Source organism: Phocoena phocoena, chromosome 16 (genome assembly GCF_963924675.1).
Source record: "Phocoena phocoena chromosome 16, mPhoPho1.1, whole genome shotgun sequence".
Taxonomy (NCBI): Eukaryota; Metazoa; Chordata; class Mammalia; order Artiodactyla; family Phocoenidae; genus Phocoena; species Phocoena phocoena.
The window spans coordinates 16,012,232-16,039,559 of NC_089234.1; the positions used below are offsets into that span (position 1 = coordinate 16,012,232).

General features: G+C 36.4%; 1 protein-coding gene across 1 annotated transcript in view; it reads left to right on the forward strand.

Moving 5' to 3' along the window:
- CCDC186 (coiled-coil domain containing 186) overlaps positions 1-27,328 on the forward strand; it is a 44,432-nt gene that overhangs the window by 3,670 nt on the left and 13,434 nt on the right. Inside the window, exons 2-6 of the mRNA XM_065894397.1 lie at positions 5,595-6,290; positions 10,921-11,047; positions 17,642-17,770; positions 23,086-23,298; positions 24,205-24,324. Coding sequence (XP_065750469.1) covers positions 5,629-6,290; positions 10,921-11,047; positions 17,642-17,770; positions 23,086-23,298; positions 24,205-24,324 — 1,251 coding nt within the window. The 5' untranslated portion in view covers positions 5,595-5,628. The remainder of the gene's footprint in view (positions 1-5,594; positions 6,291-10,920; positions 11,048-17,641; positions 17,771-23,085; positions 23,299-24,204; positions 24,325-27,328) is intronic.

Here is a 27,328-nt window from a genome sequence, read left to right on the forward strand (position 1 = left end):
CACTCATGCATATCTTATATAGCTTCTGATGGAACGCTGACAGACCTTCAAATTTAAATACTGTAAACACAAGAGCAAAAGATTTAACATAGATTTTATATGTTGGTCCACTACACCAGAGTGTAAACTCCAGAAGAGATATCTGTTTTATTCACTGCTGTGTTCCCAACACATAGAACAGTGCCTGAACATAATTATATGCTCAATACATATTTGGTGAATGAATGAATGAATATCTAGTTTAGAAATGTATTTCTGGCTTGGTACTTTTGTATGAGGCTTGTGTGTTTGATAATCTATTACCAAATATCTGTGGATTGGATTCATTTGTATTTGCATTTATTGAATAAGCTTAAGTTCTTTTGTTGTTGTTATTTATACTGCTGTTTACTGAGAAACAAGAAATAGTACTAAAAGCTGTTAAAGACAGTGTTTTCGTTTATAAGACTTTTGCTTGGAAATAATTTTGTAGAATTGCTAGTTCTTTGATTAAGAAATAAAATCCAAGGTGGAGGGCTTCCCTGGTGGCGCAGTGGTTGAGAGTCTGCCTGCCGATGCAGGGCACACGGGTTCGTGCCCCGGTCTGGGAAGATCCCACATGCTGCGGAGCGGCTGGGCCCATGAGCCATGGCCCCTGAGCCTGCGTGTCCGGAGCCTGTGCTCCACAACGGGAGAGGCCACAACAGTTAGAGGCCCACGTACCACAAAAAAAAAAAAAAAAAAAAATCCAAGGTGGATAATGGTTGGCTTTAAGGCAAGTAAATGTTTCTCGACCAGTTGCCTACAGCTGAGGAGCTCCAGTAAGAGCGAAACCACTTCTCACTCCACTGAAACAATTTTGAAGTGTGAATTGGTCCTGTAGTACTGTGTCAGAAACAGAAACAACTCTCAGGGGGGAAAAACGTGCTTGAATTAAGAGGAATTTTGTGACTGCTAAATTTAAATACAGTATTTCCCCCTAATGAGTAAGAGTTACTAAAAAGTCAAATAACCTGTGTTACTTCTTACCTCAAAAAAGCAACAGGTATTGTAATCTGTAATTGTAGTCGCTATATCTATATACATGAGTGTGAATTTGATTTATACAAGCACTTCTTAATTAAAACAATCTTGTAAACAAATGTCTAGTTTTACATCCTACCCCTTTAGTCTACTTCTAGGCTATTCAGTCCTCAGTAGCTTTAATGATAACTACCCCCACCCCCTAAGAAAAAACTTGGACAGCAGCCAAATTGGCCTATATCACCATTGCCAACTGGAGGCCCACAAGAGGAGTCAGCTGACTCTTTTTTCCCCTGGTTAATCGTGGACAATCAAGCTCATCATGGCTCCCCTCCCCGCACCATTCTTGTACAGTTATTTACTCTTTAGTGATGGCTTTTTACATATATACACATAAATCTTCTTTAACTTCTCTCCTGTTTCTTTTGCCTCCACTCAGTATTCATTTGAGCATCAGAAAACTATGTTTGCAAGTTAAGTGATTCTCACATGCCAGTTCATCTGAAGAGTTTTTTCAAAGGTCATGGGCATATTACTGCGCAACAGTATAGAAAGTGCTTGTCTTTTTTTTTTTTTTTTTTTTGCGGTACGCGGGTCTCTCACTGCTGTGGACTCTCCCGTTGCGGAGCACAGGCTCCGGACGCACAGGCTCAGTGGCCATGGCTCACGGGCCCAGCCGCTCCGCGGCACGTGGGATCCTCCCGGACCGGGGCACGAACCCGTGTGCCCTGCATCGGCAGGCGGACTCTCAACCACTGCGCCACCAGGGAAGCCCAGTGCTTGTCTTTTGAGGTTGAACTAAGCCTTCTTTAATTTACAGGAGGATAATACGTAAAACAGTCAAAGCTGAGGTAATTATAAAAAGTTTTTTTTTTTTTTTTTAACCTAGATGAATATCCAGCAGAATGAGACCTTTTTGTTGTTCAGTACTGTCTTACACATGACAAGTCTTCTTACAACCTGGTTCCCACCTTCTAAATGTCCTTCAACCCCCCCCCCAGCTCATTGTGTAAACCCAATCCCACCCTCACTGAGAACCACTGAACAGCCTTTGCAAGAATGACTGTAAAGGTAGTAGAGAATATATTTGTTAGATTTATCTATTTTTTATTACTATTATATTGCTTGAGATTTAAGAAGTTTGATTCAGTTCAGAGTGTGGTTCCTCTTCTTTGCAAGAGATCATTTAAAAGGCTGTTCAGAAATGTCACGAGGAAAAACAAAAACAAAACAAAACAAAAAAAGAAATGTCACAAGGAAGGCTGCCACTATGTACCTGATGAGTATAAATGAAGTATGTTTTCATTTACATGAGAGATTATTTTTGTACTTCTCATGAGGGAAAATTTGAAGGAAAATGTGGCCTTAGAATATGTCCTTTAAATATAATTAGGCTCTGGATAGACTGAAGGGAAGAACGTTCTAGATTAGAGCAAAGCCATGGAAATGTTAATGAGCACACTGTTTGGAGGAATCTTGAATAGACTGGTCAGGGACTGGCAAAGTATAATACTATAGTGAAGTACTAGGATTTTAGGAATGTGTTGAGAGATAAGATTGGAAAAATACTACAACTGGTTTATTGAGGAATTGCAACTATGAGGTATAAACATGAAATGCTCACATCCCCTCCACTTCCCTCTGAGGTGCAATCCTTCAATAATGTCTTGGTTTGATGTCATAACTCTTCTGCTGCCACTTTTGATAACCAGAAAAAACTTATTCCAGAAATTAAGACAGGTTTCAATCGCTTACAAAACAAAAGCAACAAAAAATGTTAGTCATAAACTCTGTCATCTCCCTAAAGAAGTGTTGAAGCTGTTAGTTCCCAGCTGCTTGGATTAAAGAAGAAGAGGTGTAATTTGGCTCTAAAATATGTTCCCTCTCCTTTCTCTAACTAGCCCTTTTGGAGTTGGGGGAAGAAAACCAGCCAGTGGAGGCGGAGTTCTCACTCTCTGAAACTTTAAAGAGGGAAGAGATAGCTCTGGCCTTACTCTGGTCCATCTGGTTGTATTTGATGGTGGTCTCTGGAGGTGGTATGTGTGGATTTCTGGGGGGCAGTGTTGTAGCTCCCTGGACCCTTGTGCCATTGAGGACTTGCTTCATAGGGCAGCTCCTGTTCCCCTTTGGCAGAGCCAATGTAGTATACTCTTCAACCCCTTCTCTGGATTGGGTGACACAGGAGGGAGGAATGGAGTGAGACTGAGAAACCAACAATTCAGTGTTCCAGGTAGGAAGTTATCAGGCCTGGGTTGGGTTGCAGGTTGGGGACAGTGACAGTAGAAAGGAGGGTATAATTGCAGGAGACATGAAATTAGTAAAAGAATATGAGGCTAAAGGAAAGGAAGGAGTCATGACTAAGAAAAATGATACCATTGACAGAAATAAAAAAAAGATTATCTGGGGGTACTCAATTTTAGAAGCTATTGTTATGATTTTGGATTTAACCATTTTTGAGTTGAGCCATTGGAAATGCCTGTATTCATTTGAGATTTTATTTTATGTAGAGATAGAGTGAAGACAAAGAGATAATTCATTATCTGTAACTCAAGAGCACAGGAATGAAAATAATTAAAGTGGGCATCAACTGTGAGTTTTTGGTTTAAGTTATCAAAGTGGATGAATTCTGGGAAGGAAAATAAAGTTGAGGACTGAACCCTGGGGAATATGAAAGCTGGATGAGAAGATAACGATTGTTTGCGTAATGCTTTTCTGTTCACAAAGCATGGTGCATAGGCAAGAGCCTTAAGAGTTCTCAAATGAGAGTTTTTTTTCACTTGCTATCTATGCTGGAGAGTCACAATGCCTTCGTAGACTCATTCTCTTTTAAATAGATTCTTTATCTGCTTTCCATTACATTTGGTCAGCTCTGAATTTGACTTCAGTAGATATCACATAGCATTGACTAGTTATGATGTTTCTAAATTAAGATTTCAAATTCAGCAGCAACACGTTCACAAGTTGTATCTTGAAATTAGTTACTTTGAGGAAGGTAACGTAGGCGGCTAATGTCCCTGTTTGAGAATTATTTTATTTTGTCCTAGATTTGGAATACAGCATACTCACAAGGCTTTTTGTTACTGCATTTATTTGTATTGCCTAAACCAAACCTTTATTGCTAGTGTGGACTTTGTCTTAGTATGCAATATATGCAGCAAGATAATAATGATAATTTGTTTGATTGTTTGGAAATATGTTTTACAGGTAGGTAATTTATAGTATTAAGGCCAACGTCTGTATTAGTCGATGCCAGAGTATTTAACAAACAAGCTGGTTTTCTTTTCCTTTCTTAGAATTATTCTTCCCATTTTCTGCGTTCCTAGTCCTCAAATACTGCTTTTCTCATATTACTTCTTGCTTTAATTCCACAAATATTTGAAAACCTAGTATATGCTAGAAATTCTATGGTATAATCAAGTATACAAGTCTGTCATGATTTATCGTCCTTCTTAACAACCTTCACTCCTGCATATCATTCTGAGGATTCTACCTGACCATCTTCTCTTACCCTTTTTCACCATCCTCTGACCACCACCTTCACCACAGACCAACGTAAACATGTATCTTTCTTTTATTCAAATATTAGTCTTTCTGTTTTCCATTTATACCTTACATCTGGAAGTATTTTTTCCCTAGTTTCTTTCAAAACTATGATCTGCCCACATTTTTATCCAACCTCACATGACTCCAGTACATGCTTGGTTGATGTCTGACAAAAGAAGTTGACAATTCTTCTTCATCAAGATTGCTGGAATGTTTTTATATTTCTGTCTCAGGATAATTTTTAAAGTTGACTAATTTTCAGAAAATAGCTAGATTAGTAACCCTCATAAACAGCATAAAATATATTTTAACATTGTTGAATTAGTTTTGTAAATGTTTCTTTTATGACCTAAGCAATGTATATGAGGTCCATTTGAGTTGTACTGAACATTGTGTGTTCTTGATGAGAGTGTTTGGAAATCGCCATGATACTTCCTGCAGCCCTGGGTGAAAAATGAATTCCTGTCAGGGATCCTTTACACCCTGACTTCTTTCAGCTCAGCTCTAGGTGTCTGGACTATAGGTAGCTGTGTTTTGTTATTGTTTAGTTTTCCTTTTGCAGTAAATATCATTGTTAATGTACATTGTTTTATTATCTTGATTTGTAATTTCTTGCCTCGTGTTTTCATTGCTATCTTATTTCCCCAATAGTTTCTTACAAATTCTTTAGGTAGTCTTTTTCCCTTTGTGGAGCTGAAGGAATTCTAAACAATTCTTGGGCACTAATCTTCCTGTTATTAGTATCATTCCATACCCAACGTCTTATGGGGGTGATTGGGGAATGCCAAACTGCAACTGAAGTGAAGCTGTAGGACTGGACTGAAGGAGAAAAGAGAATGAGCCTTTGTAGCACCTGACTGGTTGTGGCTCACATGGGTCAGCTGTTATATTCTTCCCCCCACCCCCACCCAAGGAAAGAATTTTTAAAGAATTATTAGTGGTAAAATGTGCGGCCTTAGATTTTCCACATCATGGAATGTGTGCAAATACATATGGGGTCTTGGTTTAAAAAAACTTTTTTAAAAAAGTTTATGTTTTGACTTTCTCAGATGTAAAACGAGGATCAGGAACAGCTTTGAAGAGATGCAAAGTGAATTGGTGCCAGTCAGCATGTCAGAAACAGAGCACATAACCTCCATTTCCTCTGATCAAAATATTGAGAAAACATCTGAAATAAAGGAAGGCTCATGCAATTCGTTTTCTGGTGATGAAAACAGCAGCTTAGAAAATGAGTCCAAACTGTTGTCATTAAAGTTTGATAAAACTTTATGTCAGCCTAGTGAACACAATAATCAAACTGAAACACAGGAAAATTATATTCCAGATCATGGTGGAGGTGAGGATTCCTGTGCTAAAACAGACATATGCCCAGAAAATTCTGAACAAATAGCTAATTTTCCTGGTGGAGATTTTACAAAGCAAGTTTTGAAAACAAATGAAGCAGAACAAACAGTAACACAAATATTGGCGGAATTAAGGTCATCTACATTTACAGAAGCAGCTAATCAAAAGACCTATTCAGAAAGTCCTTATGATACAGACTGCACCAAGAAACTTATTTCAAAAATGAAGAATGTTTCAACATCAGAGGATTTGTTGGAAGAAATAGAATCTGAGCTCTTATCTACTGAGTTTGCAAAAGAACACCGACTACCAAATGGAATGAATAAGGGAGAAAATGCATTAGTTATGTTTGAAAAGTGTGTGCAAGATAAGCATTTGCAGCAGGAGCATACCATAAAGAAGTAAGTGTTTTATTCTTTCAGGTTATTTTTTCCCACAGGGATTAAAGATTGAATTCTTTAAAGGAAGGTATCATTTTATCTGCTTTTATTTCCACAATAGAGCCATGCACATGGTAGTTGAGCAGATGTCAAGTTTGCCTAGTTATTTAATATATAACTCTGTTTTTTCTTAGAATGTGGTATTGTATTTTCATTATTTTAGAAATAATAGGTAAACAGTGTTTTTTTTTTTTTTTTTGTGGTACACTGGCCTCTCACTGCTGTGGCCTCTCCCGTTGCGGAGCACAGGCTCCGGACGCGCAGGCTCAGAGGCCATGGCTCACGAGACCAGCAGCTCCACGGCATGTGGGATCTTCCTGGACTGGGGCACGAACCCGTGTCCCCTGCATTGGCAGGCGGACTCTCAATCACTGCGCCACCAGGGAAGCCCTAAACAGTGTTTTTATGAGAGTTATATATAATATACCTATGTCAAATACGTTAGCATATATAGAAACATGTATTTATGTATAAAGGCACTGTTTTGAATATGATTCAAAATTTCTGTTTTACATATGTCTTAGACTAAGTTTAAAAGAATAAATGTTTTATTAAAGTGTTTATTAAAGATCTAGAAAGATTTATAAAGAGAAATAAATTTATATTCTTTCAAATTTTTCAGTTTTGAAAGAATGTAAAGCATAATGTCAGAATTAAGATAAATTCAAGAGGAATGACAAGTTATAAAATTCAAAAAATTTTCTTAAAATTCCCACTGTAAATTCATTCGTTTAAAAAATTAAAATTAGAACAGAAGAATTGGTTTAGTGTCATTCAGTAAATAAGAACATAGTTATTTTTAGACTTCTCTTGGATTTATGGAGTTAATTTCTATTTTAACAACAGTTTAATTTCATTTTATCTTTTCCTAATAATATTATATTACTCTTTGTTTTAAATTTATATATGTGAGTGATGCATATGTTTAGGTACTCCTATAACCTTTAAAAAAGGAAAATAAAACTTGCTAGCCTTCACTAAAATACAGACAGATTCTCTTTTTAAAAAAGTGATACTTTAAAAAAATTTTTGGAATGGTAAAAAAATTTTTGGAATGGGAGGGGTGTGTGTAGAGAAAGGGGAGGAGGAAATCTACACGCTAGAGGAGGATGACAGAGGAAAATATACCATAATCCAAATATTGCTTGATATGCAATTGACTTTTAATGATCTCCTTGCTTCTAGTATTTACTCTTCCAGATTATCAGTAGATCAGTCTTCCCCAAGCCAGCTCACCCTTCATTGGTTTACCCAGTGAATTTTAATCTCAGCATCCAGAGCCCTTCTTTTTTCTATTTTTTTATTTTTCAATTGTGATAAAATACACATAACATAAAATTTACCATCTTAAACATTTTTAAATGTGTGCAGTTTGGTAGTGTTAAGTATATTCACATTATTGTACAACCGATCTCCATAGCTTTTTCATCTTACAAATCTGAAATTCTATACCTATTAAACAACAGCTCCCTATTTCCCCCTGCCCCAGCCCTTGGTAACCACCATTCTACTTTGTTTCTAAGAGTTTAACTGCTTTTGATACTATTTGCCGTTTTGTGACTGGCTTATTTCACTTAGCAGATGTCCTCAAGGTTCATCCATATTGTAGCCTGTGTCAGAGCTTCCTTCCTTTTTAGGGTTGAATAATACTCCATTGTATGTATACATACCACATTTTGTTATCTGTTCATCCATCAGTGGACATTTGGGTTGCTTCTACATTTTGGCTAGTGTGAATAACGTTGTTGTTAACATGAGTGTACAAATATCTCTTGAGAATCTAATACTTTTCTTAATACTATGCAAAAACCAATGTCAGCTACTCCTGCTCATAACTTTACTGGAATGCTGCTATTATTGAAAAAAGTGTGATTTTATACTTGAACCATCAGTATTTCTGCCATTCTTGCTTTTTAGGGTAACTTCCTCATTTTCCTGTTATCTGTGCTTATCTCTTAGACCTTCCCTTTGAGATCATCCTTGATGCCTCTACTTTCCTTAGATTTGGAGACTTAACCACTTTCAAGCTTCTCTTGTAAATTATAAGATGTTACAGATTTAATAATAATATCAGGAACACTTAAATGCTGTTAATTATGTGCCTGGCACTTTACATGTATTAACTCATGGAATCCTCACAACAACCCTATGTGGTATGAACTATTATTATTCCCATTTTACAGATGAGGTACTTGAAGCACAGAGAGGTTAAGTAACTTGCTTCAGGTCACATGCTAGTAAATGGCAAAGTTAAACCCAATTAGTCTGGCTTCAGTGGATTTTTTTAATGTGGTTATCTGAAATGAACAAGTTACATGTTATTAAATTTATCTAAAAACATTAGGAATACAGTAGAAAATTAATTCCTTTTTTGTTCCGTCATGTCAGAACAGTGGCCACATGGTAGACTGGGGTGAGCACAGTTCTGGTCAGAAGCCCAGAGTTGGAAGATTCCCATTACTACTTGCACGCTCTGTTTCCTTAGTTAAATCAACCTCTCCAAGACGAAGATTTTTTCATCTTTATGAGGGGACAATACTTACCTGATGGGATTGTTTTGAGGACATTAAAGCATTATAAAAATGTCAAATATTATTTTAAATCTAAGTTAATTTTTTGTTATACATGTAATTTTTTTTTTTTTTTTTGCGGTACGCGGGCCTCTCACGGTTGTGGCCTCTCCCGTTGTGGAGCACAGGCTCCGGACGTGCAGGCTCAGCGGCCATGGCTCATGGGCCCAGCCGCTCCGCGGCACGTGGGATCCTCCCGGACCAGGGCACAAACCTGTGTCCCCTACATCGGCAGGCAGACTCTCAACCACTGTGCCACCAGGGAAACCCATATGTGTAATATTTTAAATTTCAAATAAAATGCTTTGTGATTAAGGTTAGCTCTAAAACAACTCATTTTTTTTCTTTTGCCTTCATTTAATTTTCTGTAAAGAAAACTACCTTTCAGTTCCTTTGGCTTAAATTTTCATGAATGCATCTATTTCCAAATGGCTTTGTTTATACATCCATTCCTCTATTTTCTAACATCAATATTATTGTCCAAGGTCCCAACCAGAATTCTTAATTGAGAAGAGTTATTTGTGTACAGGATATGCATTTGGCATGTAAGAATAACAATTTCAGGGCTTGCTGTTCTTCACTTCTCCCTCCCTAAATTGTTTACTTTCGAGGTATAGTCAGGATTCTTGTGTTTCAGGTTGTTTTTCGCAACAAATTGAGTGTACACCTTAATCATGTACATAAACAAAGTTAAACCCCTGTGCCATAAAAGGCTTGAAGAAACTTGCATGCTACACATTTTTTTCTTTTCCCAAACATTTTCATGACTTTCCTCCTCACTGCATTACTGTCCTCCTCAGAGAGGTCTGTCCTGGTTACCTTATGTACAATCACAGCTCAAGTCACTCTCCCTGTCCTCTTGCCCTCCTTTAGTTTTCTTAATAGAACTTAATCACAACTTGGTATTTCATTATATATCTATTTATTGTTTAATTTCTCTGTTAGAATGTAAGCATCATGAGGGCAGGGACAGTTTGCTGATGTACCCCCAACATATAGACTAATATAGGTACATAGTAGGTACCCAGTGAGCATTTGTTGAGTAAATGAGGGATCTTCAAAGGAGAAGATGGGAAGGAATTAGACCTGGGTCCAAATCTCAGTTCAACCGCTTACTAGCTATATAACCTGGAATAAGTTCTAGGCTTCAGTTTTGGTTTGTTTTCAAATTCATAAAGCATAATAATAATAATTTCATAGACTTATTAATTTATAGACCTGAGTGTTAAATAATGCATTTAAAGCTAAACTTAGTAAATAGTAATTGTGCAATAAATGTCAAATAATATCTGTTGCTAGTAATCCTAAAATATTAGCTGTTAACCCTCTTAGGTATCTTACTTTATAGTTCTGAGTACTTTTACAGGTAATTTTTAAGGTTTTATTTATATTTTTCTAAGGAACTCAAAATGAAATTTCTGCTTAAACTTTATTATTTTACATAGACTACTTTTGTAACTATAAGAATATCATTAAAATATTTTAGAAATCTAAAGCAAGATTTCTCAACCACAGCACTATTGACATATGGGGGCAGATCATTTTTTGTTGATGCTGAGGCTATCCTGTGCATTGTAGGATGTTTAGCAGCATCCCTGCCTCTGTGCACAAGAAGCCAGTAGCAATCCTCACCACTGTAGTGGCTACCAAAAAGTTTCTCAAGACAGATGCCTGGAGGGGAAAAATTGCCCCTGGTTGCCACTGACTGACCTGAAGGAATTCCAGTGCTGAAGGGATGAACTACATAATTAATATGCCTGTAGACATAAACTTAAAAGTGTGTGGTTTTCTTTATCTGATTATATTTATCTTAATTTGAAATAATACAAATTTCTAGGAAAAAGTTAATAGCCTGACTGGCCAGAGAATGTTTTGTAAAGTATAATATATCATTACAAAAGGACTACTTGGGAATTTTCATTTCTTAATCATAGGTATCTACACCCTAGTCTGCAAACAGAGTATATTACACATTGTCATTTTTAATTATGTTTTACTGATAACTGCCTTTTTATATTTAGGTTAATTAAAGAAAATAAGAAGCATCAGGAACTTATCTTAGACATTTGTTCAGAAAAAGACAATTTAAGAGAAGAACTAAAAAAAAGAACAGAAACAGAGAAGCAGCATATGAACACAATTAAACAGGTAAAAAGACAAAAATCTTTAAAGTCTGTTCTTCACTATATAAAATGAATACATTCCTGAATATTTGTGTGTAAATTGAAGTTCTGTAAGTTAAATCATACTTTAAATGGAGAAGATTGCTTGGTATGTGAAGCATTCTCTTTTATGAACTGGGAATCATAGTTGATCTTTCTGTTTTATATAAATTAATATTTCTATGTGATATGTGTGAGTGTATTCTATATATAATAGAAATCTGAGCGGGAAAGACTATTTGTTTGGCAGTCAAATAGATTGTTTTGGAAGAAGCAGTATATACTTAAAAGTTTATATCTGGCATTAGAATGTTTTCAAGCTTATAGTTTAATATGTTTCCATTCTCAGTATTTTGTGAACTATACTGAAGACTGGCTCTCTTCAGACTTTATCTGGTGAGCTAGCTTCCCCAGCCTTGCCTTTTCTTTCTTTGTTTCTTTTCTTTTTTTTAAATGTACTGTGATGCTTGGATTGACAAAGTTCATCTTTGTTTCTTTTTTTTTTTCTTTCTGTTTCTTTTTTTTTTTTTTTTTTAATGTACTGTGATGCTTGGATTGACAAAGTTCATATTCAAGACTGGTAGCAAAGCTCAGCTGCTGTTTATCTTTCTGAGCTGCTTTTTCTTCTGTGGGAAGGATTAGAAACATTGTAGCCTTAAAAGTCTTTCTTTTTGCCTCATCTTTCACAGAAAGCTATATAATGAAAATAAAAGTAAACAGCTGGTAGTAATATAATAAAAAACCAAGTTTCACTTACCTATGCCTTGGTATACTTAATGAACATTTACATAGTTGGAAGGTGACCATATTTGTAAAATTTTACATATTTAATCCTGATTATTGTGTGGAAAGGGCTACTGCATGCAGACCAAACTTAGAATTTTAAAGTGTGAAGGTGCCTTAAAAGTAGCCTGAATCTATATTTTGGTAGGCAGGTCACTGCTGATGACCGGAAACTTCAGACTAAATAGATGGAGGTGAACCAGAGCTGTTCTTTTCATGAGCTTGTTAGTGGTTGTGCCTTTTTAAAAGAGAAAATTCGATTCACCATTCTTTTGCTAGCCAGTATAGCAGAGTTTTCTTTCCTAATTTTATCTGTGAATCTGCACCACTTAATATGGCAGCCACTAGCCATAGTGCTATTGAGCACTAAGAGGTGGCTAGTCCAAATTAAGAGGTGATGTAAGTGTGAAATACACACTTAATTTCAAAGACTTAGTACAAAAAAAGATAAAATGGCTGTTTTTCATGTTGATTACACGTTGATATGATATTTATAGGGTTTAATAAAACATTTATTTCACCTGTTTCTTTTTGCTTTTTAAAATGTGGCTACTAAAAAATTGTGGCTTAGGGGCTTCCCTGGTGGTGCAGTGGTTGAGAGTCCGCCTGCCGATACAGGGGACACGGGTTCGTGCCCTGGTCCGGCAGGATCCCACATGCCGCGGAGCGGCTGGGCCCGTGAGCCGTGGCCGCTGAGCCTGAGCGTCCGGAGCCTGTGCTCCGCAATGGGAGAGGCCACAACAGTGAGAGGCCCGTGTACAGCAAAAATGAAAAAAAAAAAAAAATTGTGGCTTATATTTCTATTGGACAGTGTTGCTCTAAATAATTTTGTCATGAGGATAATTAGTAAACATGTACTATATGTAAACTAATATTTAGGGTTTTTTATAACAGCTTTATTGAGATATAATTCACATACCATATAATTCACTTATTTCAGTATACAGTTCAGTGGTTTCTAGTTGTGCAGGGTTTGTCACAATTTTAGAAAATTTTATCATACAAAAAACTCTGAATCCATTAGTAGTCACTCCTCATTTCCCTCCAACACCTTGCAGCTGTCTCCCCCCAGCCCTAGGGAACAACTAATCTACTTTCTGTCTCTCTATATATTTGCCAATTCTGAACATTTCATATAAATGGAATCCTATAATATGTGCCTTTTCCTTCGTATAAGTGGAATCATATAATATCTGGCTTCTTTCACTTAGTGTAATGTTTTCAAGGTTTCAATCAAATTGTAGCTTGTATCAATACTTAAATTAATGGCCAAGTGGTATTCTGTTGTATAGGTATACAACATTTTATTTCCTTTCATCATCTGATGGATATTTGGGTTGTTTGCACTTTCTGGCTATTATTAATAATGCTGCGATGTAGAAGTTTTTGTGTGGACATATGCTTTCATTTCTTTTGGGTGTCTACCTAGGAGTGGAATTGTTGGGTCAAATGATAACTATGTTTAACTTACTGAGGAGCTGGCAGACTGTTTTCCAAAGTGGCTGCACCATTTTATATTCCTGTCAGCAGTGTGTGAGGGTTTCATTTTCTCCACATCCTTGCCAATGCTTGTTATTATTGGACTTCTTTATTATAGCTATCCTAATGGTTGTGAAATGGTATCTCGTGATTTTGATATGCATTTCCTTAATCACCAATGAAATTACACATCTTTTCCTGTGCTTCTTGGCCATTTGTATATCTTAAATAGATACTTCTAGGGAAGTATTTTCTCTACCCATTTTTAAACTTTTTTATTGTTGAGTAGTGATAGTTCTTTTTATATTCTGGATTATAAACCTTTATCAGATATATGATTTGCAAATATTTCCTCCCATTCTGTGGATTTGTTTTCACTTTCTTGATAGTGTACTTGGACAAAAGTTTTAAATTTTGATGATGTCCAGTTTTATCTATTTTTTCTTTTAATTGCTTGTGCAGTTGGTGTCATATGTAAGACTCCATTGGCAAATCCACGATCATGAAGATTTACTCCTATGTTTTCCTCTAAGAGTTTTATAATTAGGCTTTTATATTTAGGTCTTGATTCTTTTTGAATTAATTTTTTTATATTGTATGATATACAACTTCATTCTTTTGTATATGGCTATCCAGTTGTCCCAGAACCATTTATTAAAAAGAGTATTCTTCCTCTATTGAATGGTCTTGGCATCCCTGTTGAAAACCAATTGATACATCAACTTATTTCTAGACTCTCAGTTCTGTTTCATTGATCTATTTGTCTTTCATTATGCTAATACCACACTATCTTGATTTCTGTTGTTTTGCAGTAAGTTTTGACATTGGGAAGTGTGAGTTCTCAAATTTTGTTCTTCTTTTCCAAGATAGTCTATTCTCAGTTTCTTGTATTTCCATATGAATCTTACTATCAACTTGTCATTCTACAGTGAAGCCAACTGGGTTTGTTAGGGATTGCATTGAATCTGTAGACTTCAATTGGAGAGTATTGCCATTTTAACAATATTATGTTTTTCAATTCACAAACAAGAGATATCCTCCCATTTATTTAGATCTTTAATTTCTTTCTAAAGTGCTCTGTAGTTTTCGGAGTAATTTTTGCAATTCCTTCATTAAATTTATTCCTAGGTGGTTTATTCTTTTTGATGCTATTGTAAATGGAGTTGTTTTCTTAATTTCATTTTCAGATTGTTAATTACAAGTATATATAAAACTTTATTTATTTTGCTGCATTGACTCTTCGTTGCTGCACGCAGGCCTCCCCTAGTTGTGGCACGCGGGGGCTACTCTTTGTTGTGGTGCGTGGGCTTCTCATTGCGGTGGCTTCTCTTGTTGTGGAGCATGGGCTCTAGGTGTGCAGGCTTCAGTAGTTGTGGGTCGTGGGCTCTAGAGCACAGGCTCAGAAGTTGTGGCGCATGGCTTAGTTGTTCCGCAGCATATGGGATCTTCCCGGACCAGGGCTTGAACCCGTGTCCCCTGCATTGGCAGGTGGATTCTTAACCACTGCGCCACCAGGGGAGTCCCAACAATTTTTTTATATTATATTCTGTAACTTGGCTGTACTTGTTTATTAGTTCTAAAATTTTTTGGCAGATTTCTTAGGATTTTCCATATATAAAATCATGTCCTCTGCATGTAGAGAGTTTTACTTCTTCCTTTCTCATCTGAGTGCTTTTTATTTAATCTCCTGCCTGATTTCCCTGGCTGGACCCTCCAATACAATGTTGAGTAGAGGTGGCAAGAGTAGATATCCTTCTCTCATTTCTGAAGCATTGTCTTTCACCACTAAGTACGGTGTTAGCTGTCGGCTTTTCATAGATGCTATCAGGTTGAAGAAGTTCCTTTTTATTCCTAGTTTGTTGAGTATTTTTATCATGAAAGAGTGTTGAATTTTACCAAATGCTTTTTCTACATCTGTTGAGATGATTATGTGTTTTTTGTTCTGTCGATATGGTGTATTACATTAACTGATTTTTGGATATTAAACCAACATAGTTTTACTGTGATAAATCCCTTTTGGTCATGGAGTATAATTCTTATATATTGCAGAATTTTTTGCTAGTATTTTGTTGAGAATTCTTCTGCCTATATTCAGAAGAGCCATTGCTCTTGTAGCTTTCTTTTCTTGTGAGGTCTTTGTTTGGTTTTGGTGCAGCATAGTACTGACTTCACAGATTGAGTTGGGAAGTGTTCCTTTTTTTGGAGGGGGACAATTTGTGAAGAATTAGTATTAATTATTTAAATGTTTGGTAGAATATACCTATGTAGTCACGTGGACCTGAATTTTTCTTTGTGGGTAGTTAAAATTTTTTTTTTTTTTACTAATTTAATCTCTTATTACAAGCATGCCTTTTTTAAAATTGCACTTCACCATATTGCACTTCATAAGATATTGTGGTTTTTACAAATTTGTGGCAACCTGTGTTGTCAGATGGTGGTTAGCATTTTTTAGCAATAAAGTATTTTTTAATTAAGGTATGTACAGTTTTTTTTAGACATAATGCTGTTGCACACTTAAAAGACTACAATATAGTGTATACATAAATTTAATATGCACTGGGAAACCAAAAAATTTGTGTGACTTGCTTTATTGCAGTACTTGCTTTATTACAGTGGTCTGGACTAAACCCGCAGTATCTCTTGAGATATGCCTGTGTAGGTCTATACAGATTTTCTATTTCTTCTTGAGCCAGTTTTGGTAGTTTGTGTCTTTCTAGGAATTGTGCATTTAATCTAAGTTAAATTGTTCATAATATTCATTCATAATTATTTATTTCTGTAAATTTCATTTACTTCTGTAAGGTCAGTATGTCCCTCTTTCATTTTGATTCTTGTGATCAATCTAGCTAAAGGTCTGTCAGTTTTGTTGATCATTTCAAAGAAGCATTTTTTGTTTTGTTGATTTTTCTCCATTTTCCTATTCTCTATTTCATTACTTTCCTCTCTAATCTTCATTATTTCCTTTTTCTTACTGGCTTTAGATTAGTTTGCTCTTTTTTTTTTTTCCCAGTGTCTTAAGATGAAAGTTTAGTTTTGATTTGAGACCTTTCTTGTTTTTCAATAGTGATGTTTATAACTACAAATTTCCCGCTAAACACTGCTTTAGCTGCATCCCATAAATATGTTGTATCTTTATTTGTCACCTTATTTTCTACTTTCTCTTTGATTTCTCCCTTGGTCATTTAGATGTTGTTTAATTTTTACATATTTATGAATTGTCAAGTTTCTCTCTGTGTTACTGAGTTCTAATTTCATTCCATTATGGTTGTCAAAGGAAGATACTTTGTGCGATTTCAGTGTTTTAAATTTATTGAGATTTGCTTTAAGACCTAGCATAGGTTCTGTCCTGAAGAATATTTCATGTTCACTTGAGGAGTAGGTGTATTCTGCTGTTGCTGAATGGAATGTTGTATAGATGTGTTAGATTTAGTTGTTACATAGTTGTGTTCAAGTCTCCTATTTCCTTGTTAATCTTCTTTCTAGTTCTGTTCATTACTAAAAGTGAGGTATTGAAGTCTCCAACTATTATTGAATTGTCCACTTCCTTCTTCATTTCTGTCAGTTATTGATTCATGTATTTTGGTGCTATATTACTAGGTGCATGTATATTTATAATTACCATACCTTTCTGCTGGATTGACCCTTTTATCATTATGAGATGAATCTAAAGTACCTTATTTTTTTTTTTTTTTGGCTGTGCCACGTGGCTTGTGGGATCTTAGTTCTCCAACCAGGGATTGAACCCGCGTCCTCGGCAGTGAAAGCACAGAGTCCTAACCACTGGACTGACAGGGAATTCCCTAAAGTACCTTTGTAAATAGCATTTTGTTTTTTATTCCAGTCTGGATCTTGTTTTCTATTCCAGTCTGAAGATCTCTGCCTTTTGATATGATTATTTACTCATTTAATGTTACTGTTGACAGTTCGATTTTTGTCTACCATTTTTTAATTTTCTATATCTGTATTTTGTATATGTCTTTCTGTATGTTTCTGTTTTGTTTCCCTGTGTCTCATTTACTGCTTTATTTTGCATTAAGTAAATATGTAACATTAAAATTTTTTCATGATATTTTCTGAATTATTTCATTGGTAATTACTCTAGAGCTTATCATCCATCTTATCAGAATCTGCTTCAGATTTATTCTGACTTAATTCTATTGATATATCAGAACAGTGCTAACATTTACTTTTGATTTCTATGGCTGAAGTATATTCATTGCCATCTTTATGCTTGTTTACATTGTTTATATTTATTTGAAATATTGGTGGTCTGTTTTTTATAACTATAAAAATAATCTGGAAATAATTTTCTTTACAGTTAGAATCAAGAATAGAGGAACTTAATAAAGAAGTTCAAGCTTCCAAAGATAAAGTACTAGCTCAAGACATTGCAACTAAAAATGCAATTCAGCAATTACACAAAGAGATGGCCCATCGGATGGAACAGGTATTTTTCAAGGCATTATTATTATTAACTTTCTGATGATTCTTTGTATATTAAGTAACCTTTTAGACAGTTTTGGACATTAGGATTAGGATTAGGATTTAAAAAATGCTAAAGCAGGGGGCTTCGCTGGTGGCACAGTGGTTGAGAGTCTGCCTGCCGATGCAGGGGACACGGGTTCATGCCCCGGTCCGGGAAGATCCCACATGCCGTGGAGTGGCTGGGCGCATGAGTCATGGCCACTGGGCCTGCGCGTCCGGAGCATTTGCTCTGCAACGGGAGAGGCCACAACAGTGAGAGGCCCGCGTACTGCAAAAAAAAAGAAAAAAAAAATGCTAAAGCAATACATAAATGCATGCTAACAACAAAAAACTTCAACCTTTATTCCTGTGATTCTTTACAATATGCTTACCCTGAGCATTACGAATGTTATATATTTAAAATTTACACTATCAGTTCTCAAACCTTTTATACTAATTAAAGAGAAATGTAGAAGATAAGACATTAAGAAGTTGTTGGTTTTAGTAGACCCAAACATAGCTTCATTAGAATAACTTAGTGAGCTTTAAAAATATATATATTCTTGGGGACTTCCCTGGTGGCACAGTGGTTAAGAATCCACCTGCCAACGCAGGGGACACGGGTTTGATCCCTGGTCTGGGAAGATTCCCCCATGCCGTGGAGCAAATAAGCCCATACACCACAACTACTGAGCCTGCGCTCTAGAGCCTCCGAGCCACAACTGCTGAAGCCTGTGCACCTAGATCCCGTGCTCTGCAACAAGAGAAACCACCACAATGAGAAGCCCAGGCACTGCAACAAAGAGTAGCCCCCGCTCTCCGCAACTAGAGAAAAGCCCGCACACAGCAACAAAGATCCAGTGCAGCCAAAAATAAATTTATAAGAGAAGAAATGTGTGTGTGTGTGTGTGTGTGTGTGTATATATATATATTCTTGGGGACTTCCCTGGTGGTGCAGTGGTTAAGAATCCACTTGCCAGTGCAGGGGACACAGGTTTGAGCCCTGGTCCGGGAAGATCCCACATGCCCCAGAGCAACTAAGCCCATGTGCCACAACTACTGAGCCTGCGCTCTAGAGCCCATGAGCCACAACTACTGAGCCCATGTGCCACAACTACTGAAGCCCACGCAGCTAGAGCCTGTGCTCCGCAACAAGAGGAGCCCCCGCAATGAGAAGCCCGCGCACCGCAACGAAGAGTAGCCCCCGTTTGTCGCATCTAAAGTCTGCACGCAACAACAAAGACCCAACGCAGTCATAAATAAATAAATAAATTTAAATATTTATATATATTCTTTGGAATTATATTTTAAAATAGAAACAAAATGATAGTAAAATGTGCATAATAACAATTCAAACAGTAAAACATGTCTTCTTCCAAACTTCTTCTCCCACTCCGCACCCTTCCCAGAGGCAACCATTGATGCCAGTTTCCTGTATATATCCTTCTCAGAATCTTTGTTGCATGGACAAGCATGTATATATTTCCTTTATTCCTCCCATCCTCCCCCCTGTTTTTAAACAAATGGCAACATACTACACTCAGTACTCTGTATCTATTTCCTCTCTCATGATGAGTGTAGGTGAGGTTAATGATAGTAGCTGAAAACGGTTTACAAGTATTCACTTATTTAATATTCAGGATAACCCTAAGAGGTGGGTATTATTATGTAGATTTTGGAGATTGTTCCATTCAGTTGTTTCTAGATTGGCTTCATTCCTTTTCTCCCCTAACTTTTCCTCTCAACTTTTTGATTTGAGAATTTTTAAGCCTGTAGAAAAGGTAAAAGAATAGTAAAATGAACACTTGTTTACCCTTCACCTAGAGTCACCAAACCTGGTGAGTTTCATTTAGAAATAGCTTCCTAGCATGAGTGTGCACACGTTCCTGCACACACATGTGTACACTCCCCAGTTTCATTTTCCAGCTTGAGGTTTCTCCATTTCTCAGAACAGATATGTAGAATGTATCTGAACCTCAAATTTACAGGAGGGTAGAGTTAGTTATAAATTCTTAGGGACTTTGTAGCATGTCTCCCTCAGTCCCACATGACCTCATATTGGTAAGTATTCAGCTCTAACGAAGCATTCTGGATTCCTGCTGCTTCTTAGATTTTTTGGCCCTGAAATTTCCCATACTTTCTTTCTTTTTTTTTTTTTTTTTTTTTCTGTATGTGGGCCTCTCACTGTTGTGGTCTCTCCCGTTGCGGAGCACAGGCTCCGGATGCACAGGCTCAGCAGCCATGGCTCACGGGCACAGCCGCTCTGCGGCATGTGGGATCTTCCCGGACCGGGGCATAAACCCGTCTCCCCTGCATTGGCAGGTGGACTCAACCACTGCGCCACCAGGGAAGCCCTCCCATACTTTCTTGTGAGCTCAACTCTGCATTAAAAAAACATTTGTTGTACTTCATCTAAAATTTTAGGTGTTTTGAATGGGGAGGGTTCATCTGCCATACTTGGAGAAGCAGAACTACTTCCACAGTTTATCATAATTTTAGTTGACTATTGAATCCTATCAACTATGTTATTCATATCTTCATCCAAGTCAATGGTAAACATCTTAAAACTAGTCAAATCCGAAGACTTTTACTGACTCCTCTTTATCTGTGCCGTAATGGACTGACTTTCAATAGAAGCTTAAAGAGTAGTCAATTATCTCATTTGATACTCCCAACAATCTATGAAGTAGGTGCTGCTATTATCTGGGGTGGGATATAGAAATGTGAACTCTTAGCACCCCAGGTTATTCTTTTTTTTTTTTAAATACATTTGTTTTATTTATTTATTTAAATTTTAATTTATTTATTTATTTTTGGCTGTGTCGTGTCTTAGTTGCGACAGGCGGGCTCTTCATTGCACTGCGCGGGCTCCTCTCTAGTTGTGGTACGCAGGCTTCTCTAGTTGTGGCACGAGGGCTCCAGAGCGCATGGGCTGTGTAGTTTGCAGCACACGGGTTCTCTAGTTGAGGTATGCGGGCTCAGTAGTTGTGGCGCACGGGCTTAGTTCCCCTGTGGCATGTGGGATCTTAGTTCCCCAACCAGGGATCGAACCTGCATCACCTGCATTGGAAGGCAGATTCTTTACCACTGGATCACCAGGGAAGTCCCACCCCAGGTTATTCTTTTGCAGCTGATTCAGGGATGACTCTGGGTAACAGGACATTCTGGTGCATATCCCCTCCTGTAGTAAGAACCTTGTAATATGTTATCTCATGTATTATAATTATCTGTTTTCTGCTTCTTATCTCTTAACTTCAGTGAAGTTTCCATGTTGCTACCAGGTATCTTTTTAAAACACAATTTAATTTAATAAAATTTAAAACACCTTTTATTAAATCTGTCTTTGGCTTCTCTTTGCCTGTAGGATAAAATCTCAAATCATTAGCATGACAAGAAGAGAAGTCCTTCTTCCTTTCAGGATCTGATCTCTACCTCCTTTTCTGTTTTATAACTACTTCCTCTCCACTGCAATCAACACACCAAATTTAATCACTACAGAATAATTTAATGTCCTCTAAATATATCATGCTATTTTATACTTTTCGGCATTTGAGCCTAAAATAACCACATGATAACCACTCTAGCTTGAATTCCTTTCCTTGACTGATCCCTTTACTGAGTCCTTCAATGTCTAGCTCAAGTATAGCACCTAGTTCAAGTACAAATAGCATCTTTTACCCTTCATGCCAACCCTTCCCAGGGACTGTTAGTATTTTTGTATTTTCAAAGAACTTTGTACATTCATCCACTAGAAATTGTTTCATAATCTTCGTTTATGTGTTGTTCTTACTAGGTAGTGAGCTCTTCCAGGACTTACCATGGCTTATTCTTCATTGTGTTCCCAAAAGCTAATCCATTATCTAAGCATTAAGTTATCATGGAACTGGACTTCTTTTAAAGTTGACATTACCATTAGTTGACTTTTTCTAAGTACAGTTATTCAATTGTCTAAAAATCTAGCTAATTCTGTCAGCCAATTCCATCACGGTTTTGTCAATCATTTGTCCACAAGCATGTCATCAAATCCTCAGGGATCTCTGCCATCCCTATTCCAGTGTTTTCTTTAATTTCTCTTGAAAATTATTAGGCTATTTCAATGGGGGGAAAATCCCAATTGGATGATTTTTTTAAATACTTATATGTATAATATTTTGAGTGGTTACTCGATGTGCTTATCAGCTGTAGCAGAACTTCATGAAACATTTTTTGTCAGTCACTTTCATCAGAGCATAGGAGGTTTCCCCACATTATCCTAACGCTAAACCTACTTCAATTCAGTTATAGTATTAGTTGGAGTTTACCACTAGATGCCATTGAAGGTCTTAAAGTTTAAGGATCCATCTTCTGTAAAATAAGTATGTGCTTCATCATATTTGCGAACTATGAATTTACTTAAATGAAGGGCTATCTGTAGAAGTTTTCATTGTATGAAATTTCACAGTATGGAGTACCAGCTTATAGTTACAGAGAATTTTAAGTTAGTATATAGATAGATGTCACACCTAATCCAATTAGGTATTTCTTGTTAAAATGCCAAATACTTTTCATACAGAGGAACCCAGCGATCACTAATTAGCATATTACTTACTTTTTTGTGAGGGAGCTAAGATTATAGATTTTAGAAATTGTCAGCCATAGACTCAGGATCCTGACAGAAAAGAGAAACTGGTGATTTGGGGAGAATTTCATAAAAGGACTCTTTACAAAGGTATGGGTGAGATTTAGGGAGTCCAACCTGGGAAAATGCAGGATCCTGGGGCTGCTGGAGGAGCCATCATCACTCTTTGGGCTAAAGGAATAAGGAGACGGTGCAGGTAGTACAACCCAGAGAAGGTAGTTGCATAGAGAGGTCACCTGACAGGAACAGTGTATGATTCTGGAGGAGCCAGATCTCATTCTCTGCCTACCCTCCTAATCTTCTGCTTAGTGCCTCCTGTTGGCCAAACCCAACTGGAAGTATGAGGGCAAAGAAACTTGCTGATATGGTCCCTGATGGTCACTTTCCCAGAGCACAGGGTGGGCTAGGAAAGAATGGAAAAGTGATCTGAAGGAGTAAGCAGAAAATAGCAACCATATTAGCTAAAGGAAAAGGAATAGGAAAGGGAAGAAGCAAATATTAATGATATTAATTTGTTCATTGTATCATTTCTCTTTTTTAAAATTTCATGACACAGGTCCTGAAAATCTTGTGTAAAAGACCAAAAAATACATTGGTGATATTATAGGAAAATATTATTTGTTTTAATTAATTTTTATTTGAAAAATATTTTTTATTAATGCTAGATATTATTTTCAAAGGCTAACAAGAAATGTGAAGAGGCACGCCAGGAAAAAGAAGCAATGGTAATGAAGTATGTAAGAGGCGAGAAGGAATCTTTAGACCTTCGAAAGGAAAAAGAGATACTTGAAAAAAAACTTAGAGATGCAAATAAAGAATATGAGAAAAACACTAACAAAATTAAGCAACTTTCTCAGGAGAAAGGACGGCTGCACCAGCTGTACGAAACAAAGGTATAACTTTTGATATTGTATCTTATTTGAAACTTACTCTCTTTGCTTTTCCTTATTTAATCAAATAATCATAACTTAACATGGTTAAACCACTGTTAAACATAAAGTTGTTTTTCTTAGTTTACCTTTAAAGAATGCTTTAATAATTCCAATATCTTGTTACTTAGCTGCAAAAAGTTTTTCCTATGAAAAGATGAGAAACTGACGTGTTGTTTATTAGACAGATCTTTTTAAAAACTTTCTTTTAAAATCTACATGTTGAAGAAATGACTTTGTGCTTCCAAGGGAGATTTTATTTTGGTAAAAGATATACATGGTGTGTCAAAATGTGAGTAGTTTTTGAGCCAGAAGTATACTTTGACCAGAATCTTAATGTAACACTTACTTACATATCATAGAATTCATATTTTACTTGTAGAAAAACATGTTCTTACATGCTGTCCAAGGAGATTTAATTACTGTGCTATTTAGAATCCTTGCTATTAGCTAGCATCCTCATGGCGTAGTCTTGTGTCCAGTAGGTTATCATTTCTTGGTAATCAATGGTATTTTTTATTAATTAACTTTTAGTTCAGGAATGTTGTCATTGTTCTCAAGAATTCTGGCAAAACCAATTTAATTCATATTTCACCTTAATGTCAGCCAGTTGAGAAGAATCAGAAAGGTATGCTTATACTCACAGTGTACTAGTTGGTTAAGATATAAATGTTAATCACCTTATGTCTATTAATTGGTTTTAGGCTTTTACTGTCCTCTTATGAATTGAACTTTAAGTCAGTTTGTAGGCCATAATGTGCTAGCCCTGAATTATAGTGTTATTGCATTGATTATCTTGAGATATAAAAGATACACAAATGATTGGTTGGTTGTTTAAATGAAAAATATGACCTGGTGATATTATTTTAGGAAGGTGAAACTACTCGACTCGTCAGAGAAATAGACAAATTAAAGGAAGATATCAACTCTCAAATCATTAAAGTAAAATGGGCACAAAACAAATTAAAAGCAGAAATGGATTCACACAAGGTGAGTACTGTAATACAGTGGAAAAATTATTAGAATCAGTTTTAAGAGCACATGCAGTAATAGTTATTAATGAGGCATAAAGCTTAGTGACTCCTGTAGGATAGCTTGGGCCTGAATATTTGGTGATCATAAAAAGATACTTCCTTGCATAATTTACATATTAAATTGGATAGAATGTTGTTTTATCATTCATTGTTTTTAACCCCTCAATGACTTTGTTCTTTAAGCATTTTTAGTGTTCTATATTTTATATTAAACATTGTCAGGTTCGGGGGAAGAGAATATGTAGGTTATCAAAATTGAAAGTAAACTCTGGAAATTCTTAAAAAAATGTTAGTGATGATACAATTCTTATAATCAAGAAATATGAATTTTTATTTAAATATAAACATAACAAAGAAAGTTTCCTTATCTGTTTATTATGAATATAATTCTATTGGTATTGTGTATAATGAATATCATATTATTAAACAATATAATAAAAAGTGGTGATAAAGGCTGGTACCTGATGCCATAATTTTAAGCAGTAACTGAACTGGTATAAGCAGTAATAAAAATCTGAAGATGATAGAATGTGAAGTAAAAAAAAAAACTTTGAAATATGATTTAAACAAAAGAGCCATGTTATTTATAACAGTTACCACGTTTTCAAAAATAGGCTTAATGATATTGTTTAAATTATCATTGGCATCTCTTTAAATAATCCTAAGTCGGTAGAACTGTTAACCTTCGGATATTTGTATATTATAATATCAGAGAAAACTGTAGGGAGAAGTGTCTGTTGACAGTGGTCAGAGATAGGTTAGAGAATGGTAGGTTTCTGAGCTAATTGCTGATCAGCAAATGAGTGTTAGGAAACTATATGGGCAGAGAAAGAACTGCCAGAAGGAGTAGGGGCAACAATCCTTAGGGCTCACACAGGGCTACAAACCATTTGAAATTGTATTTGACACAGGAATCTCTCAATTGCTATGTTTTGAATAAATGAAGTGAGTACCTACTATGTATCAGGCTCTGTTTTAGTTATTGATGATATAGAAGTGGGGGGGTAAAACAGATAAAGTTCTGTTCTCTATCTCTCTCTCCTTCTTGTTGTTGAGCTAATATTCTCATATTTTAAAAAACAATATTTGAAAAAGCCTTCAAATGTTTAAATTTTAAAAGTAACACAGTTTTAATATAAGTGAAATTATTTTTAAAAGACCTGCAACTGAAAGTATGTAAGTAGGCACTTAATTGTATGGTAGGTTTATCCAAAACCAAAATGATGTATAAGAAGCCGTGTGTGAAGGATAGATGCAACTTACATTAAGAGATGACAGGAAAGGCATTCCAAGTGGAGGAACAGCAAGATAAGAGAGAAAAGGGAGATGAATATTTGGTGTTTGAGAAAACCAACCTAACTAGAACAGAAGGTTTATGTTAGGTATTCCTTCGTTAATTCAACATTTATTACATGAACAATTAATATGTGGCAACTACTGAGCTAGGTGTTATCCAGAAGCTGTATCCTCAGTGGGGGAAGCATGTAAGCTGCTGTACAATGTATCAAGTGTTACAATCTAGGGATTCCCTGGATTCTATCTATGGGAAGGCAGAATAGCAACTTCTACCCCTTTCTGAAGGGAAGCTACTAGGAGGAGATGATACCTAAACTCTCATTTGAAATCCACATGATAGCCCAAATTATGGGACTGGATGGGTACTCTGAAGGAGAATGTTGGAGCTACAGGGTAGGGCTGTACTGGGACAGTCACCACAGGAAGTCTAGCTAGTCAAGGAGACAGCGAAGGCAATGATGAAGTGGGCAAAAACAGGAGTATGTTGTCTTGTAAACAGAGGAAGGCTATTCAGAGTCAGGAGTGATCAGAACTGGAACAGGTAAGTCAAGAAGAAGAAATGAGAAAAAGCAATTGGATTTGATGAGAAAGTAGTCCCTGCAGACCTTCAGAATTGTTATTTTAGGAGAGTAGTTAGGAACAGAAACCAAATTGCAGCATGAATCTGTAAAAAAGTTTTGAATAGATACCTTGGCCATAAACCAAACAATTGACTTTTATATGGATCTACAAAGAACTGCTTAAACACTTTGCTCTTTTTGTCTTTTCAGGTTAGTAACTTCTAGTGATTTGATGAAAACTCTATCAAATTTAACTTTATTTAATGACTATCAATTAACTGTTCAGGCCACATTTAGTTTTTTGTCAGAAGCATAAAATGTTATTACTAAAATAGTATCTGACTCCAGTGGCAGTGCTACGACAAGAGCTTTCTCTACTGTCTGGTCATTGTTCTCACCATTCATCACATCACTATGCCAACCTTGTTGCTGTCTGTAAAGGAAAAACCCAGTTTTCCTTCATAGGGAAAAATCCAGTTCTCCCTACTGTGGGTTTCTTCCCTTTGTGTCTCTTTTACTTTTACACAGAACACTTCACTTCTGTCACTTCTGGTTACCAATGTGAGAAGGCTTTACCCCACAACAAGCAATTCTCTGTGATACCAGCTGAGTGGCCTGCAACTTAACTCAGTTTTGACACTATCGATCCAGAGATAGTGTCAGATCCCACAGGTTAAAGGCTCAGTCCCACAAGACTTCCCCCACCTCCCACTTCAGGCACCAGTCCCAAGCCCAGGTTATCACCTGTTCTTCTGATCAACTGGCTATAGATTGAAGGTTCTAACAACCCCCTTGCCTTGGGTTCAAAAATTTGCCACAGTACCACACAGAACTCAGGGAATGAGTACAGTTATCTACCTTTACCAGTTTATTAAAGGACATTATAAAGGGTCAGATGAACAGTCAGATGAAGAGATACATAAGGTGAGGTCTGGGAAGGTCCCAAGTGCAGGAGCTTCTGTCCCTCTGGAGTTAGGGTGTGTCACCTTCTCGATATTGGATGTGTGCACCATCTGGAAGCTCCCCGAGCCTCATACTTTTGTTTTTTTGTGGAGGCTTCATCACATAGGCTTGAGATTGATCATTAACTCCATTTTTACCCTT